Here is a 15730-nt window from a genome sequence, read left to right as displayed (position 1 = left end):
TATTTGAAAATTCATTAGTATAGAATTTGGCAAGTTGAATCAATTTATTTTTGTCAAATGAAGCAAAACGATTAGCGGGATTAAAGTAAGACATACATTAGAAAGTAGTGCCTTACTTACCTAAGGAAATCTATTTTCAAGTTCTTGCAATTGAAGATCAATGACACCAAGGAAAACTTCAACTTGAAAATGATGAAGATTTGCACTTGTAGGCCATTACTTCTATAGATCCTTCTCCTGGGAACATGATATCTTCCCTCCATATTTGGAACCTCAATTCCATGTTACGTCAACCATTTCTCAAATTTTGTAGATTAAACTTGGTTACGTCAACCATTTCCATTGCATTTACAATATCCCGTTCATGCTTTTGCAAGGCCACATTTAACTCATTTGTAATCCCAAATATAGCAACCATCAAGTGTGCCACAAATACGAAATCAAATGACATTAACAAGTGTGTGATAGATTGTGCTTTATTCGAATCAACTGTATCAGAAACTTGAGTAATGGAATCAAGTGACTTCAAGATTTTAGGATATAAATCAAGCACATTCAAAATTGTTTTAAAGGGAGACCCCCAACGAGTGTCACAAGGTCTACCTAAGCCACATTCTTGATTCAAACCAGTTCCTGATTCAACTTCACCTAAGGATAATGCCTCAACAACTTGATCAACTTGTTTTTCTCGAAGAAATTCTTTCCTCTTAGGTGAGCCTCCCACAAAGTTCAAAAGAGGTGCAAGTTCACAAGGTCTACCTAAGCCATGTTCTTGATTCAAACCAGTTCCTAATTCAACATCACCTAAGGATAATGCCTCAACAACTTGATCAGCTTGTTTTTCTCGAAGAGATTCTTTCCTCTTAGGTGAGCCTCCCATAAAGTTCAAAAGCCAAGCACAATCTAATTTTTTTTAGCAAGAGCAGCTTGTGTCAACTGAAGTTGATTAGCAAAGCAATGTTCAAAGTATGCTTGTTTACATTCATTCAATATTAAAGTTTTGAGGCCATTGATTGAACCTTGCATATTACTTGCCCCATCATATCCCTACCCCGATCTTGAGAGAAAGTCAAAGAATAATCCATAAGTAATGATTCAATAGCAGCTTTAAGAGTCAATGAAGTAGTATAAGCAACATGCACAACACCAAGAAATCTTTCACACGCTTTTCCATTTTTACTAACATATCTCAAACAAAGAACCAATTGTCCCTTATCGGAAACATCACCAGACTCGTCATCAAGGATAGCAAAAAAACCACCACTAAGATCTTCAAGTATTTCTTTAGTTGTTTCTTTTGCACAAACATGGATGATATATTTTTGGATACCTGGAGAAGTAAGTTGACAATTACCAGGTGCCATTTAAAAACAACTTTAGAATATTCAACATCATGTTCTGAAAGAAGAGTAAATAGAGAAATAAAATTACCTCTATTCATTGATCTTTCTTTTTCATCATGACCACGAAAAGGTAGCCCTTGAAGTAAAAGCCATCTAATGGTTGTGATTAAAGCCTCCAATCGTTTACGGTAAGCACTTTTACTTTCCTCTGTTTTCTTTGATAAAGCAATGATAATACTACCCTTTTGTTTCTTGAAGAACTCCATAGCAATCACGGCTTTATGGTGAGCACTCATGTGTTTGGTTGCATGATCTCGAATTGTTTGTAACTATTCCAAGCACAAAAACCATCACAAACAAAAGCATCACCTCCAACAGTGTTATAATCCTTGAATAGATAGCAAATGAAACAAAATGCAGCATCCTTGGAGACACTATATTCAAGCCAAGATCGCCAAGTATCAAACTATTTGACATTAAATCGACGCCTTTTAGTTCCAAAAACTGTTTGAGGAAACACAAAATCTTCAGGTTGGCAAGGCTTTCTTTGAAGGTATGTCCTCACTAAATCTCTATCTTTAGGATGAAAATCATTCATCTTTCTCCTTAGTCCTGGGTCTTGTGGAAGATTAACAATATCATTTTCACTTAATCTTCCATCATTAACCTGAGCTCTAGGACTTGAAGTAACTTCAACAACAAATTATCCATCTTGTTCATCTTGATTTAGAGGAAAGTTATGTGATGGAGAAGAATGTTGTTCACTTTCTTGATGTGGAGAAAGGTTTTGAGGATTTGGAGGACGTGGAGGAAAAGGATTTTGTGGTGTAGGAGGTGGATCTTGTAGAGGAGGAGGTGGAGGAGAAGGATTTTGTGGAGGAGGATATTTGGGACCAAAGAAACTTGTTATATCACAAGTTTTTCTTACTTTTCAATCTAAAAATTAAGTTACAATTTCAATTAGTATTGTAATACCTTGTATTTTTATACGTATATTAAATTAAAGTATTATTTTATGGCGTATTTAAATAATTTGAAATGAATTATTTATGGTATTTTAATAATTTAAAAGGTTTATTTTAATTAAAGACTCATTTCTATTTATTTATTTGGGTTTGGAAATATTTTATTTCATCAATTTAGAAGCTTTGGGGCACTTTGGATTTATAAAGGAGTTTTAAAGTCAAAATACCAAATTGAATGGGAATAGGAATCATTAAGGGTAAAAAGGGAAATTAAGTTAGGAGGGTTTTGAGAGGGAGTTTAAATACCCATCTTATGAGCAAATTAAACTTTGCCTAAGGTGGAGAATACCCAAAGGTAAACTCTTTTTCTCTCTCCCTGAATTTTTCCCCTCTCCTTCACAAACACTCACACACACACGCACACTAGGGTGGTTGATAGGCCGTCGTCGAGCCTACCAAAGATAATGATTCCTATCTTGGTCTCACTAACAATAGTAAGGGTAAGAAAGGGTCGAACCCAAGAGAGGCGTTGAATCAACCACCGAGTACTACCGTTTAAATAAGCTAAATGAATTCTAAATTGGGTTGGTTTTGAGTAACTTCTTCTAATTCAACTCAACTAAAGCTAAGAGGAGACTAACAATATTAAGAGGAATCTAGGGCTCGGGTTATACCACTCAGCTTCATCACAAATCACAATTAGCATGCTACAATCAAGGTAAATTAATGGGACAAATTAGGGGAAGTCATCTAAAGCACCAACTACTCTCTCAAGCTAGAGGGATTACTTGAATCGTGAATACAACCTACTCTCGTGGTTACATAGCATAAAAAAAGTGTTAAAGCATAATCACGATGACATAAACATTCCCTTGACCGGTAATCCCTATTCTCATGGCATTTCGGGTCAATTAAGCATAAGAGAGCTAACTCAAGTTCATCTCTCGATCCTTCGTTGAGAAAGCTTGGATAAATAGTTCTAGCAATGGCCATATACAAGAACTAAGAAATTAAACCACTTAAGCTCAACTAATCATCATCCCACAACAACCAAATTAGCACATGCAACAAGTAATTAGTGACTACATTGAGGGTTTTACCCAAACCCTAGAATTTAGACTACTCACAATCCATGGAGGTTAAAGCAATTAGAGGTTTCAAGCAATTCATGAACAAGTTCAAACTAAGGATTAAGCTAATTAACAATCTAAGCATGCAAGAATTAAGCAAGTAATCAACAACAAAGTAAAGAGAAGTAGAAAAGATGAGTAAGAAATGGTTACTATGAAGCTTCAAAGTGAGCAACAATGGTGGATTTTGTCTTCCACAATGATTGAATTTGAATGTTTCCAAGCTAATAATTGAGAACTAACTAATGATTTGAGAATTTAATGTTCTAAGACTACAAACTAAGAGGAAAGCTCTAAAAAACTGCATCCTATCAAATGAGCTCTAAAGGGGTATTTATATGACCCCCAAATAAAAAGGACGGAGAAAACAAGGAAGGAGTTCGACTGCAGGTCTGCACGGACGTGCCAGATTCGGCACGAACGTGCAAGCATAAGCATGGTCGTGCCAGATTCGGCACGGACGTGCAGAGGGGGCAGAATTGAGGCAGAACGTACTGCTAAGAATCGAGCAGCTCCGCACGGACGTGCAGATATTGGCACGGACGTGCAGCTACATCTGCATGGAAGTGCTTAATTTGGCACGTCCGTGCAGGCCTTGGCAGAATGTTCTAAGTTTCTGGAGCACTCCTGCACGGACGTGCAAGGTCTGGCACGGCCGTGCAGCCTCTTCTACACGGACGTGCCAGATTAAGCACGGTCGTGCAGGCCTTGGCAGCTTGCTGAAACTTTCTGGAACCTCCTGCACGGACGTGCAAGGTCTGGCACGGCCGTGCAGGGTCTTCTAAGCCCTTTTTTTCATCTTTTCTTCTATATTGCTCCTTTCCTTGGCTTCTTTCAACCATCTTCTTGCTTCTAACCTCGGCTTTGTATCCATGGGCTCCATTTGGTCGTTCTTTTGAACCTAGAATCTCAACAAAAACACCAACAACCCGTGAAGCATAGGATACACAAAAATTGCATAATAATAGAGTAAAAATGAACCAAAACGAAATTTTTTATCAAGTAAACTAGGTTCAAAACACCCTAAAATCCTATCAAATAACAAGTTATCAAATCCCTCCAAGCTAAGCTTTTGCTCGTCCTCGAGCAAAACAAACATGTCAAACCAAAGGAGGAAAACAATTTGCTAATCATCAATCCAAGGAGAGGCAACAAGGGGGAAGCATACATAAACAAATCCGCATGGTGACAACCATCATCACTTTTAGCACAAGTGAGAAGCAATTTAAACCTCTAAGTCGCCTTAGAGGACGAGTTTTTATCTCGTGAGGGTTTCCATGAGTTTGCCCCACAACTCACGCAATCCACAACACATCGCAAAAAATCGCACAAGTTCAATTTTTCGCCCAAGTCAACTCATCGGGATATGAGACACAAGCAAGACAAGTGAACGACTTTCAAGAATTACCGATCATACAAATGTACACATGAGTTGGGGGGGGGGGTAGAGAGGAGAACTAAACAAGGTTGCACTAGGATACTTCCTTTTGCCTTTTACTAGTTCATTAGAGCACACCTAGATATTCCAAAGTTGTAATGAGCCCTCTTTTGGTTATAAAATCTCAAAATGCTAGTCCACCTCCCAAAATGCACACCAAGGCCCCTTAATTACACTCTAACTCGGGAATTTTACAAGAAACAATAAACAACATATTCGACAATGTGTGGGAGGCATCCACAAGTTGACCTCTAAAGAAAAGAAAATCAAAATTTTGAGAATTTTTTTGGGGAGTTTTTTTGTTCTCCCTTCTTTTCTATTTTTTTTTTTTTAAACATTATTGCCCTCGCCTCTTTTAACTGTGAGCGGCTCTTTCTTTATTCGAAACGTGTGTCTTATTATGCCACTTATTACACATAATACAAGTAGAACTAATTCCTTAATAGAGTATCATTTCGGGGAGGAGAGGAGGCACATTAAGGGCACAAGGGACCGCAATTTGACTCAAACATATCCTACTTTGGGCAAATTTAACAATATCCTATGCTAGACGTGCAATTGAGCATTCATCGACTTTCATTTCATATACACTAATGCAACCAGGATTAATAGACCTCTAAATGACCCCAACTCTTGCATACACCCTTCTAAAAGAACTTTTACTCATCACTCAAGAGTCAAGCAAGCAAAACATATTAGCGTCGTCATTTGAGTTTCATCCTTGGGCAATTTTTTTCGTTTTTCAATATTTTTTTTTTTCGTTTTTCGATTTTTTTTTTTTTTTGAGTAAGAAATGAAAAATTACAACATTAGGCTAGCTAAACTAAGCATAAAAATAAAAAAAACTATACATCTAAATGAAGAGATAAGAGAGGTATTCACAAGATAAGAAATTTGGATTTAGGGTATTGGATTTCAAAGGGAGCAAATTTGGATTTAAAGGATTTGGATGTTAGGGAAGAAGAGAATGGGAATAAACAACATGCAAACTCAATCATGGAAACACGAAAACACAACACGAACCAATGACACATGAGAGAACCTCCCCCCCAAGCTATCATAAACATTGTCCCCAATGTTAAAGCAATGCAAGCACAAAGAGAAGGGGAGGAAGAAACTAACTTATTGGTTCGGGCCCCCTTGGGAGCTTGAGCCCCCTGGGTAGAGATGCCGGTACATAGTGCGGAAATCGCCCAACTTCGATCTGAGACCTTCGAAACTTGTTCTCATATTGTCAAAAGAAGTCCTCATATCTTCGTTTGATTTCCTTAAGGTCTCGAATTCGGTGGTCATGCGAGCAAAATTTGCATTCATGTTGGCTACTTGCTGCTCAAAAGAGAGGTATGGGTTATTTTCACCCACACCTTGATCTTGGTAACCCTCTTGGTCCCTTTGTTGGAACTCGTGTTGTTGATGAAATTGCTGTTGCTGAAATTGTTGATGATGTTGATGTTGTTGAAATTGTTGATGATGTTGTTGCTGTTGTTGTTGTTGTTGTTGGAATTGTTCCTCACCGCCTTGGGCTTGGTCATCTTCTCCACCCGGAATCCACTCAAAATCCGGCTCAAAGACCCAATTCTCGGGGTCGTAAATAACTGTGGCTTCCGGATTTGGCAAAGTTGCATAGGGGCGCCTACTTACCATCCACGTGTAGGTCCTACCCTCTTCATCTTCCTCCAACCAATGCATAGCCTTGAGGGAGCGAATGTCAAGTGTCGTTGGCCCGGGAATGATTTCCAAATCTGCAAAATTAAGATCAAGAAAAGCAGCAATAATAGTGATCATCCCCCCAATTGTTATCACTCCACTCCCCGAGGATACATCATCTAGGTGGTCTACAAGCCAAGCCCCTAAGTTCAACCTCTCGTCACCCTCACTATGGTGCCAAAGAAAAAGCAACTCACGGTTAGAAACTACACCCGAACTATCTCCCCTAGCAAAAATAGTATTAGCTATTAGGCGCTGGGATAGTCTAAAGGCGGGGTGTACTATGGCCGTGGCCTTGTCGGTCCTAGGATCTCTAGTAAATAGGCCGGTGATTTTTCTCCAAAAAGATCCCGGGTTATGCTTTCGGGAAGGCTTATCCTTAGGTTCGAATTTGCCATCCGTTGGCCACCCAAATGCTTGATTTACTTGTTCTATGGTCATCTTGTGATGGGTGTTCATCAATTAGAAGGTCAGGTAACGGGGGTTGTTGCGGTTATCTCGGTGGACATATAGTGAGGAGAGGAATTCTAAGGTAAGCCGTTTATAGGTGTTAGCATGCATTTCTAACCAATTTGGGACACCGGTTTGAAAAAAAATTTATCTCACATCATTCTCTACACCTAAGGCTTCGGCTACCTCATGGTTGTAAAATTTCGTTGGCCGAATTCTTCTCCTACTAATTCTTAGGTAATTGTCCATGAAATCCGAATTATTAAAGACAATACCTAAGGTGTCCACTTGTGGTGGTTCGACGGTTGATGGAGGTGGAGGGTTTCTAAGCCTAGCGGATGAGGTGTTTCTTGGTTGGTTTCTTCTTGACATGATCAAAATTTTTTTTTAGAACACTTCAAGCAAGAACAACACCTAATGAACAAGTATTTGAACACACAAGGCTCTAAGTCTTCCACCTAACTAACACACAACAAGAACAAGCCCGAAAATTGAAAATTACCAACAATGATCTTATCAATTCAAACAATCAAACACCAAAATTGTCAACGTGCACAATTTACCAACAACAATTCAACAATCCAACACCAAAAGCATCCATACTCACACAAACCTATCACCAACCAAAATTTCAATGCTCACAATTCACGCAAAATTTTTTTCTTTTATACTACTAAACTAACAACAATCACAATTACTTAACAAAATGTCAACAATTTCAACTATTACTACTCATAAAATCAACCAACAAGTATTTAAACTATAAAGGAAGAGCTTGAGATTGGAAGGATTATACCAAGAATGTCGTGGGTGTAGAACCCGCAAATGAACCTTTCTAGTACTCCTTGTTGTTGATTGATGGTCCTTGTTCACCCAATTTGCTTAAAGAATCAAAATTCAAGAAACCCCCAAATCAATTTTGAAAGTTAGGGTTTGAGAAAATTTTGGTACTTTGGGGTTTTGATGGTGAAAAGGGGTAGTAATTTGTGAAGAATGTTGAAAGAGGAGTGAAATTTGTAGTTTAGAGTTGGGATTTAAGTGAAAAATGGAGTTTGAAGGGTGAGAAATAGGAGTAGTATGAAGTATGGAGTATGGAGGAGGAAGGAGTGTTTGAGTGTGAAAGAGGAGTGAGAATTTTGAGTATGGGGGGGGGGTCTTTGCTATTATAATTAATTTTTTTTTATTTTTTTTAATAGAAATCGTCATATTGCTGTGCAGGTTGAATCTGCACGGACGTGCAGATTTTGGCACGGACGTGCAGATTCCTGGCAGAATGGCAATCTGTTCTGTCCTCGAGTGCACGGACGTGCAGTAGTTGGCACGGACGTGCTTATTTTTGGCACGGACGTGCAAAGCTTCAGATTTCACCAGTCAGGTTCTGCCTTCGTCTGCACGGACGTGCGATGTTCTTCACGTCCGTGCATACCTGATGGTGCACGATTTCTTCTTCTTTCCCCTTGTTTTTTTTTATTTTTTTTAATAGATACCTACAAAAAGAAATATATATAAATAAAAGAAAAAGGGGTAATAATAATAAAAATAAAACAAATGAAATAATAATAATTGAGGGGGAGTGAGGAACTCGGGTTGCCTCCCGGAAGCGCTTCTTTAACGTCACTAGCTTGACGACATTGCGGGATCAAATGTTAGTGAGGAATATCGAACTCATCAAGGTGAACAACTTTTGCCTCTTCATTCACAAAACCGTCAAAGTACGCTTTTAGCCTTTGGCCATTTACTTTGAACGATTCACCATTCTCTTTGGCAATTTCGATTGCACCATATGGGAACACCTTCTTGACGGTAAAAGGTCCACTCCATCTTGATTTTAGCTTACCCGGAAACAACTTCAACCGGGAATTGAATAGTAGGACCTTGTCACCTTCCTTGAACTCTCTTTTGTTGATATGCTTGTCATGCCAAGCCTTGGTCTTTTCCTTGTAGATCCGTGCATTCTCATATGCATCCAATCTTAGCTCTTCCAAGGCATGGAGGTCAAGTAACCTCTTTCCACCGGCACTTTGAAGGTCAAAGTTCAACGTTTTAATAGCCCAATGAGCACGATGCTCAAGTTCTACCGGTAAATGGCATGATTTCCCATATACTAGCTTGTAAGGGGTGGTGCCAATGGGAGTCTTGAATGCGGTGCGGTAGGCCCATAGAGCATCATCTAGCTTCGTAGACCAATCCTTTCTAGACCTATCCACTGTCTTCTCTAAGATCACCTTTATCTCCCGGTTTGAAATTTCGGCTTGACCACTTGTTTGAGGGTGGTAAGCCAACGACACCTTGTGCCTCACACCGTACTTCTGAAGAAGAGCTTGGAAGGACCGCTTTGCAAAATGCGAACCTCCATCACTAATGACGACACGTGGCACCCCAAACCTCGGAAAAATGACCTTCTTGAAGAGTTTGACCACCACCTTAGCATCATTAGTAGGAGATGCAACCGTTCTACCCACTTTGACACGTAATCGACGACCACAAGAATGAATTTATTCCCAAAAGAGGTTGGGAAAGGCCCCATAAAATCTATGCCCCATACATCAAAAATCTCCAAATCAAGAATGTTGTTCAATGGCATTTCACTTCTTCTTGAAATATTGCCGGTTCTTTGACACCGGTCACAAGCTTTCACTACACCCCACACATCTTTGAACATGGAAGGCCAATAGAAACCACATTGTAAGATCTTTGCCAAAGTTTTGTTAGCACTCATATGTCCTCCACAAGGTGATGAGTGACACATTGTGATAACACTTTCAATTTCATCATCCGGGACACACCTTCTAAAAAGGCCATCAACACCTTGTTTAAAGAGCAAGGGGTCGTCCCAAAAGTATTGGCGAATATCATGAAGAAACTTCCTTTTTTGTTGATAGGTGAGGTCGGGAGGAAGAATAGAGCAAGACAAGTAGTTTGCAATGTCCGCAAACCATGGTGCCGGTACTTGAAGGATAGCAAATAGTCAATCATCCGGAAATGAATCATCAATTGGCAAGTTATCAAGATCACCTACAAAGATAGGCAACCGTGAAAGATGATCGGCCACAACATTTTCGGCACCCTTCTTGTCTCTAATCTTAATATCATAATCTTGCAAGAGCAAGACCCACCGTATCAATCTTGGCTTAGGTTCCTTCTTAGACAAGAGGTACTTCAAGGCCGCATGGTCGGTGAAGACTATGACCTTAGAGCCCAACAAGTAGGACCTAAACTTCTCAATTGCATGAACAATGGCTAGAAACTCCTTTTCCGTGGTTGTGTAATTCCTTTGTGCCTCATCCAATGTTTTGCTAGTATAATAGATAGCATGGAGCTTCTTGTCCTTCCTTTGTCCAAGAACAGACCCAACGGCGAAATTCGAAGCATCACACATAAGCTCGAATGGAAGTTCCCAATTAGGGGGTTGAATTATAGGAGCCGAAATCAAGGCCTCCTTCAACCTATCAAATGCTAGCAAACAATCATTAGTAAACACAAAAGGGGCATCTTTTACCAACAATTGAGTGAGCGGCTTTGCGATTTTTGAAAAATCCTTTATGAACCGGCGGTAAAATCCCGCATGTCCAAGAAAGCTCCTTATCCCCTTCACATTTGTAGGGGGTGGGAGGCGCTCAATTACTTCAATCTTGGCACGATCTACCTCAATGCCCCTACTAGAAATCACATGACCAAGAACAATTCCCTCCTCTACCATGAAATGACATTTCTCCCAATTCAAAACTAAGTTCACCTCTTGACATCTTTTTAACACTTTAATCAAGTTTGAAAGACAAGTGTCAAAAGATGAACCAAAAACAGAAAAGTCATCCATGAATACCTCAATTGATGATTCAACCATGTCGGAAAAAATAGACATCATACACCTTTGAAATGTGGAAGGTGCATTACAAAGCCCAAATGACATTCTTCGATATGCGAAGGTGCTAAAAGGACATGTGAATGTAGTCTTTTCTTGGTCCTCGGGGTGGATTGGAATTTGAAAGAATCCCGAGTATCCATCCAAGAAGCAATAATGACTATGTGATGCTAGTCTTTCCAATATTTGATCAATGAAGGGGAGTGGGAAGTGGTCTTTCCGGGTGGATTTATTCAATTTTCGATAATCAATGCACATCCTCCACCCGGTGACCGACCTCGTAGAAATGGTCTCACCCTTATCATTTTTTATGATGGTCATGCCTCCCTTTTTAGGCACAACTTGAACCGGGCTAACCCACTTACTATCGGAGATAGGGTAGATTATGCCCGCCTCAAGAAGTTTTAAAACTTCCTTTTTTACCACTTCCTTCATATTGGGATTGAGCCTTCTTTGGTGCTCAATCGAGGAAGCATGATCATCATCAAGTAGAATTTTATGCATGCATATGGTGGGACTTATCCCCTTAATGTCATCAATTTTGTACCCAATGACATCTCTATACTTCCTTAAAACAACTAGGAGTTTCTCAAGAGAGGTGTCATCGAGCTTAGCATTGACAATAACGGGATAATTCTCACTATCATCAAGAAAAGCATATTTAAGTAGAGGGGGAAGGGGTTTAAGTTCAAACTTAGGAGGAGGCGTAGTCCTCTCCTCTTTTGCTACCACGTTAAGCACTTCAAATTTTATCACCTCGTGGGCCAAAGGTTGGTTGAGCAAGAGATCATACCCCTTTGCTTCTTCACCCTCCTCAACTAAGCTTCCCGTTAAGGTAGCTTGTAAAGGATCTCTTTCATACAATCTTTCTCGGAACTCTTCTAAGTCCCTCTCCAATGTGTCAATTCTATGAACTTCATCAATAAATGGCTTTCTTAAAGTTTGTGATAATGAAAATGAAATTTTCTCATCTCCCACATTCAAAGTCAATCTTCCTTCCTTCATATCAATCACCACTCCCGCGGTGTTCAAAAATGATCTCCCCAAAATGAGGGGTACTCTTGAATCTTCTTCCATCTCCATTACTACAAAATCACATGGCACAAATACTCTTCCAACTTGAACCGGCACATCTTCAAGAATCCCCAAAGGTAGCCTAACCGTGCGGTCGGCTAGTTGTAAGGACATTCTTGTTGGTTTCAAGTCTCCAACTTTCAAGGTCTTTGCAATAGAATAGGGAATCAAGCTCACACTTGCCCCAAGATCACATAAAGCATCCATAGCTTCCAAATCTCCAATCTTCACCGGTATTGCATAGCTACCGGGGTCACCAAGCTTTTGGGGAAGCTTGTTTTGGATGATTGCACTCACCTCCTAGGAAGAGAGATGGTTGCACTCTCTTCAAACCTACTCTTGTTGGATAGAAGATCCTTCAAAATTTTTGCATTGGTAGGCATTTGTGACATAGCATGAAGAAAGGGGATGTTCCCTTGAAGTCCTCTCATGACTTCAAGAAATTTTGAAAACTTCTCATTCAACTTCTTCTCTACAATTCTATGAGGAAACGGAATGGGGGGCTTATATACTCTCATAGGGGGCTTTTCTATTCTTTCTTCATCTCCCTCGTCTTTCTTTGTGGCTCCCTCATCACTCTTTTGCTCTTTTCTCTCAACTTCAACTACTTCATTTTCAAAATCATCCTCACTTCTCACCAAAACTCCCTCATCTCTCTTTTGTGGCTCCTCTTCACTCATAACCGGGCCCTCATAACCCCTTCCCGATCTCAAAGTGATAGCCTTAGCTTGCTCCTTTGGGTTCACTACCGTTGAGCTTGGAAAGTGACCACTAGGATTGGAGGATGAACTTCCAACTTGTTGTGCAATTTGAGCTAATTGGCCCTCCATTATCTTATTATGTGCTTGGAGTTGTTGGATGTTTGCATTCATCTCCGCATTGTTCCTTATTTGTTGAGTCATGAAAGTTTCAAGAACGGACTCAAGGCTAGTCTTTTGAGGAGGTGGAGGAGGAGGAGCGGGTTGGTTATATTGTGATCTTTGGTGGTTTTGATCCCTTTGGTTGGGATGGCGGTATGGAGCTTGTTGGTTTTGAGATTGAGGTTGGTTGTAGTGGTTTTGAGGTTGGGTTTGATTTTGGTTGTAGTTATTTTGTGGGGGGCCTTGGTTGTATTGCTTCCATCCCGTGTTTTGTTGGGGCTTCCAACTTTGATTGTGGGATTGGGAGTATTGTTCATTCCTTTGCCCAATTGCCGCCGCTTTCTCTTGATTCGTTGAGTTGCAATAAGAGGACAAGTGATCATTTCCTCCACAAGTCTCACAAGACATGACTTGCGAGGAAGAGCTTGAGGGTGTGAGGGTGGCTTGATCTAGCTTGTGAGCTAGCATATCAAACTTTGATGCAATAAGATCTATTGAACTAAGATCATGAATTCCGCCCTTCTTTGTTTGAGGTTGCCTTCTATCACCTCCATATGCATAATTCTTGGCCACTTCTTCAATCATCTTGTATGCATCGTCCACTGATAGCTTTTTGAGGCTACCACCGGCCCCGGAATCAAGGTTGGCCCTTGAAATAGGAGTAAGACTGTCATAGAAGCTTTGTACAATGATCCATGATGTAAAACCATGGTGGGGGCATTTCCTTGTGTAATCTTTGAAACGCTCCCAAGCTTCACTCAATGTTTCATCAATGTCTTGATTGAAATTGGTGATCTTTCTTCTTAATTCGGCGGTCTTTTCCGGAGGACAATACTTTCCAAGAAAGGCTCTAGTGACTTCGTCCCATGTACTCAATGATCCCTCTTCGACCGTTCTCAACCAATGTTTTGCTTTATCACGGAGGGAGAATTGAAACATGTGCATACGGATGAACTCTTCCGAAATGTTGTTTTGCTTGATGGTTGTACACAACTCAAGAAAGTTGTCCAAATGAGCAAAAGGACACTCATGAGGACTACCTCCGAATTGATCGCTTTGAATCATACGGATGAGTTGAGGTGAAATTTCAAAGTTGTTTGCATTTGTGGTGGGAAGACGTATGCCACTCCGAAGTTGGAATGCGTTGGGGTGGTCACAGTCTCTTAACAATGGTTGAGGAGGATTCTCTCCCATGTTATCTTCTTCGTTAGCTCCAAAAACCTCTTCCGGATCGGAATTCGAATATACAATGGAAAACTCGGGTGTGCCTTGCAAGAGTCTCCTCACGTTTCTCAAAGTCCTATTTAGCTCCGGATCAACGGGAATAAGCGGTGATTGCTTACTCTTTTGTGTCATGCAAAGTCAAACAAAGCTAAGAAAAACGTTAGCAATGACTATCGCAAGTTAAACACACATTAACAAAAATTAAGGTAAGAAAACTACTATACATATACACACATCTAGTCTCATTCAACAATAATACATTCAATGTGACTTTGCCTCCCCGGCAACGGCGCCAAAATTTGATAGGTCGTCGTCGAGCCTACCAAAGATAATGATTCCTATCTTGGTCTCACTAACAATAGTAAGGGTAAGAAAGGGTCGAACCCAAGAGAGGCGTTGAATCAACCACCGAGTACTACCGTTTAAATAAGCTAAATGAATTCTAAATTGGGTTGGTTTTGAGTAACTTCTTCTAATTCAACTCAACTAAAGCTAAGAGGAGATTAACAATATTAAGAGGAATCTAGGGCTCGGGTAATACCACTCAACTTCATCACAAATCACAATTAACATGCTACAATCAAGGTAAATTAATGGGACAAATTAGGGGAAGTCATCTAAAGCACCCAACTACTCTCTCAAGCTAGAGGGATTACTTGAATCGTGAATACAACCTACTCTCGTGGTTACATAGCATAAAACAAGTGTTAAAGCATAATCACGATGACATAAACATTCCCTTGACCGGTAATCCCTATTCTCATCGCATTTCGAGTCAATTAAGCATAAGGGAGCTAACTCAAGTTCATCTCTCGATCCTTCGTTGAGAAAGCTTGGATAAATAGTTCTAGCAATGGCCATATACAAGAACTAAGCAATTAAACCACTTAAGCTCAACTAATCATCATCCCACAACAACCAAATTAGCACATGCAACAAGTAATTAGTGACTACATTGAGGGTTTTACCCAAACCCTAGAATTTAGACTACTCACAATCCATGGAGGTTAAAGCAATTAGAGGTTTCAAGCAATTCATGAACAAGTTCAAACTAAGGATTAAGCTAATTAACAATCTAAGCATGCAAGAATTAAGCAAGTAATCAACAACAAAGTAAAGAGAAGTAGAAAAGATGAGTAAGAAATGGTTACTTTGAAGCTTCAAAGTGAGCAACAATGGTGGATTTTGTCTTCCACAATGATTGAATTTGAATGTTTCCAAGCTAATAATTGAGAACTAACTAATGATTTGAGAATTTAATGTTCTAAGACTACAAACTAAGAGGAAAGCTCTAAAAAACTGCATCCTATCAAATGAGCTCTAAAGGGGTATTTATATGACCCCCAAATAAAAAGGACGGAGAAAACAAGGAAGGAGTTCGACTGCAGGTCTGCACGGACGTGCCAGATTCGGCACGGACGTGCAAGCATAAGCACGGTCGTGCCAGATTCGGCACGGACGTGCAGAGGGGGCAGAATTGAGGCAGAACGTACTGCTAAGAATCGAGCAGCTCCGCACGGACGTGCAGATATTGGCACGGACGTGCAGCTACATCTGCACGGACGTGCTTAATTTGGCACGTCCGTGCAGGCCTTGGAAGAATGTTCTAAGTTTCTGGAGCACTCCTGCACGGACGTGCAAGGTCTGGCACGGCCGTGCAGCCTCTTCTGCACGGAC

At 40.2% G+C, this 15730-nt stretch overlaps 2 protein-coding genes across 2 annotated transcripts; both read right to left on the bottom strand.

The window, feature by feature from the left end:
- Positions 1 to 289: 289 nt before the first annotated feature.
- On the bottom strand, positions 290 to 880 carry LOC110682693. The gene has a single exon (XM_021859022.1). It carries the CDS (start codon positions 878 to 880, stop codon positions 290 to 292), a length of 591 nt encoding a protein of 196 aa, XP_021714714.1.
- An 11382-nt stretch (positions 881 to 12262) lies between these two features.
- LOC110682692 lies at positions 12263 to 14023 on the bottom strand. Its single transcript, XM_021859021.1, has one exon. It carries the CDS (start codon positions 14021 to 14023, stop codon positions 12263 to 12265), a length of 1761 nt encoding a protein of 586 aa, XP_021714713.1.
- Between the last annotated feature and the right edge of the window lie 1707 nt (positions 14024 to 15730).

This window comes from Chenopodium quinoa, unplaced genomic scaffold (genome assembly GCF_001683475.1).
Source record: "Chenopodium quinoa cultivar QQ74 unplaced genomic scaffold, ASM168347v1, whole genome shotgun sequence".
Lineage (NCBI taxonomy): Eukaryota > Viridiplantae > Streptophyta > Magnoliopsida > Caryophyllales > Amaranthaceae > Chenopodium > Chenopodium quinoa.
Note: the sequence above shows the minus strand (reverse complement) of the source record. Positions and strands in the feature narration are given on the sequence as shown.

Coding starts and splice junctions, on each gene's coding strand:
- LOC110682692 (XM_021859021.1), bottom strand. CDS start 14,023: ATGGGAGAGAATCCTCCTCAACCATTGTTAAGAGACTGTGACCACCCC.
- LOC110682693 (XM_021859022.1), bottom strand. CDS start 880: ATGGGAGGCTCACCTAAGAGGAAAGAATCTCTTCGAGAAAAACAAGCT.